Genomic DNA, 3,901 nt, shown 5'->3' with positions numbered 1-3,901 from the left:
TTACGTTAAACGTACCCTAAACGATATAGAAGAAAGAAAAATATGCGTAGATTATGATCGATAATAAATTTTGTTAGTGTATTATAGAAACTCGTAATAAATTTATATTTAATCTAATCTCGACAGCTGCCAGATATCGTAATACAAAGAATAGTTTTTAGTCGTATACGTTTAGTGATGCGAACTACATGTATGTAGTTTGATGGATAATAAAACAATTTTTCTCATTTAAAAATTCGATAGAGAAAGATAACAATTATTTGTTTTTTCGATAGTAATTGTTCTTAATTTGTTCTTAATAGTAATAAAGTTTATTTAGAAATAGAATAAAAGTGAAAGAGAGAGAGAGAGAGAGAGAGAGAGAGAGAGAGAGAGAAAGTGAAAAAAAAGGAAAGAAGCAATGAAAGAAAAAGAGAAAAAAAATTTTAAAGAGATTTGTGTTTACGAGAAAGATGAGAAAGAGAGAGAGAAAGAAAGAGAGAGAGAGAGAGAGAGAGAGAGGGAGGATGAGGCAGATATTCGATTCGTGCTAGACACTTCGATTGGAGTAAGAATAGAACGAGCGATGATCCTCGAGAAACGAAACTCTTAGAGAGTATCGTGGCGAATTATCGTTGATCACCAAAATTTAGCTCGTTGTCGATTGGTGAAGAGAGAAGTTGTGGAGTTAGAAAGAGAAAGGAAGAGTGTGTTACGAGCGTTAGTACGAAAGTTAAAGGAAGACGAATGTACATACGTAGAAAGAATAAGGAAAGAGAGGGAGAGAGAGAGAGAGAGAGAGAGAGAGAGAGAAGGAGAGAAGAAGAAAGAAAGAAAGAAGAGAGAAAACGTTGTGGGTGGATCGAAGATAGAGAAAGAGAGGAAGATGGTAGCGTATGGAGAATAGAGAAAGACGATTTTCCAGATAGGAAGAGGAGAAGGGGAAAAGTGAGAGAGAAACAGAGAGAGAGAGAGAAACGGAGAGAGAGAGAGAGAGAGAGAGAGAGTGAGAAGAGGAAAGTGGAGAGGGAAGGAGAAGGTAGAAAAAATCCGGGGATTTACGCGGAAAGGGCAAAATATTCCCCGCCCAGACCTCATTCAACCCCCGACAACGGGGTGGCTTTGGGTGAAAAGCGCGCACCCTCATTGGCCGAGGGGCTAATATGGCGGTGTTAGGGGTTGCGAGGTGGGGCGGGTGTACGCGATATTAAGGGCTGCTTTCATGTCCGACGAGCCAGTTGGTGGTGCGCCGTCGATTGACGCATTTTCTTTGGAAGGTGGAGAGTCGCGTCGAGCATCGGAACGATCTTTGACTCTCTCTTTCTCACTCTCTCTCTCTCTTTCTCTCTCTCTCTCTATATATATATATACATATATATATATATATATCATATACGTTCTCTCTCTCTCTCTCCCTCTCTCAAAATTTCTTTCTTTCTCATACATTCGTTCTCTCCATCCGTCATCTTTCCCTTTTATTTTTTACGCCTGTTCCTTTAATTTTTTTATTTTTCACTTTTTATTTATTTTTTTTTTATACTTTTATCTCCCCCTATCCCTTTTCTTTTTGCTCTTTTTTTCGAAAGCAAATCGATCGATTCATTCATCCAACTTTGTGGTCTGATCGTTTCCCTTCGCGTAACGTCACGTAAATGCAAATGTTCGTAAGGTACAATTTATACGTCTTGTATGTACTAAAGTATCGAGAAGAAAGCGGGAAATTCAATTTTCATCAGGACGAATACGTGTGCGGCGAGAAGGAGGAAGGACATTGAAAATAAGACCTGTGGAAATTTAATTATCCGTCGACAGCAGTGAGATTCGTGATATCTTCTTTCTTTCTTTCTTTCTTTCTTTCTTTTTTTCTTTTTTTTCCTTTTCTTGTTTTTTTTTTTTTTTTTCTTTGGCTTCTTTCTTACGTCCACCAAGAAGTTTTGCGTTTAAAGAAGAGGACAACCCCACGTGTGAGAAATATCCATCTGTCTTTGAAGATAAATCTGCCGTTATCATCGCACGAGTAAATAACCTCGGTGATTATGGCGCAAACTTATAATCAGAAGAAGAACGTTTATAGCATCGATCAAATTTTGGGCCACGGCAAGGACGAAGGTACGATTTTTTTTTCCTTTATTTCTTTTTCCTTTTTTTTTTTTTTCCTTTTTACCTTTTTCTCTTCTACGTGATTTTTCCTTTGGAATATTTCGTGCATGATCTTTTTGTCGTAAAGCGATACGATCGAAGTTTATTACTATTTAAAGAAAATGATTGTTAATGCAATAACGTTAAAAAAAAAAAAGCAAAAAAAAAAGCAAAAAAAGCAAAAAAAAAAGAAAAAAGAAGAAAAGAAAGAAAGAAAGAAAGAAAAAAAAAAGAAAAAGAAATGAAAAAGAAATGAAAAATCGGCGAAATCGCGTCTCTCATTAATTCATTACATCAAACGCAAATCGATATTGATGAACGATGATGAACGTGTAATTGAGTCTCTCCGTAGAGTCACGTGATCGGCCGAGCCCCCGAGATCCATTCGTACGATCTATACGCGAATGTCTTTTCCGTCGACGCAACGATCGATAGAGCTCGATCGACGATCTCGATTCACGGCTAATGGCATCGCGTTACCTTCGCACGCAAGTTATATCGAAAATAATGCGCGATCTCCGAAGAGCACGGACGGACGGACAGACGGATGGACGAACGGACGGACGCACGCACGCGAAAGCTTAAATTGTCACTAGTCTTTGTAAAAAAGCCGACGGTAACATAATTAGGTCGTCGCTGTTATGCGAATCTCTGGTAACCATCTATGTAGGTACCTATGTAATGTAGATTTATGAAATGCGTTACGTCACGCAAACATTTTTTTTTTTTTTTTTTCTTTTTTTTTTCAAAGTCAAACGAACATATCTATGAACTAATTGTAAGTTTAAATTTATAATCAACTAAGATACGATAATATATGTATTTTTACTTCGAATGATCGATCGATCTATAGATCTTTAAGATCAAGAGAAAAGCTAACAAAATGTGTTCATTTATCATATTTATTCTTTTATATTAGAACGACATGCCAATAGTAATAGCCTAATCCATAAGCCCTTTAAGGTTTTAATTTTATGTGATATTTAATTATATATTGAAAAATTCGGTAATCTCTTAAATCTTAAGTATTATGAGATAATACAATTATATACTTATATTTTGTCCTTTTGGGAAAAAGCAAAACTTTCTCAAAAGATTATTCCTCTAATTGATTGTTATTCGAATAGAGTGATTTAAAAAGAGAGAGAGAAAAAAAAAGAGAAATCATAAAGAATGTTGTCCCTTCGAAGAACACATGTTTAACCCGGTGTTACCACCTAATTATTGCATCAATGAACTTCTCTCTCTCTCTCTATCTATCTATCTATCTATCTATCTATCTATCTATCCATCTATCTATCTATCTGTCTATCTCTATCTAGCTTGATGTTCGACTTCCGGGACACGTTATCAATGTCCATTGAACGTAGGCTCAGTGGATATTAGTTCTGCTCGATTGTGGTAGAAATCGCGGTAACGTTGCGGATCTCACCTGTACTGCTATCCATTGTAATTAAAGCAGTTGCCAACGTCGATGTCCATCGTTGCATGATCCCTCCAACCTACGAATATATTAGTCGGTTTGACCATAGGTGTTTGTATGAGCTTGAACATGAGAGCGTGATTCTGTATACTTATGTATGTGTCTGTGTCTGTCTCTCTCTCTTTCTCTCTCTCTCGCTCTCTTTGTATCTGTGTGCGTGTACATACGTGCATATGGTTTGTGTGTATACGTTAGTTAACTATCGAGTTTGCTGTAATCAAATTTTCTTTTATATCGTTCGTGGGAGGAAATGAAAGTCAAATAAGACATTTGAAATAATATAAAAATCGAAGAAGCTAT

The 3,901-nt window shown here is 36.5% G+C and overlaps 1 protein-coding gene across 1 annotated transcript in view; it reads left to right on the top strand.

Annotated features, from left to right (window-relative positions):
* The first annotated feature begins 1,925 nt into the window (after window positions 1-1,925).
* hbn (aristaless related homeobox homeobrain) overlaps window positions 1,926-3,901 on the top strand; it is a 12,350-nt gene continuing 10,374 nt past the window's right edge. Inside the window, exon 1 of the mRNA XM_035887917.2 lies at window positions 1,926-2,088. Within this exon, the coding sequence (XP_035743810.1) occupies window positions 2,016-2,088 (73 nt within the window). The 5' untranslated portion in view covers window positions 1,926-2,015. The remainder of the gene's footprint in view (window positions 2,089-3,901) is intronic.

This window comes from Vespa mandarinia, chromosome 2, assembly GCF_050613455.1.
Source record: "Vespa mandarinia isolate Hongniang chromosome 2, ASM5061345v1, whole genome shotgun sequence".
Classification (NCBI taxonomy): Eukaryota; Metazoa; Arthropoda; class Insecta; order Hymenoptera; family Vespidae; genus Vespa; species Vespa mandarinia.
This window is presented reverse-complemented; position numbering and strand designations above follow the sequence as displayed.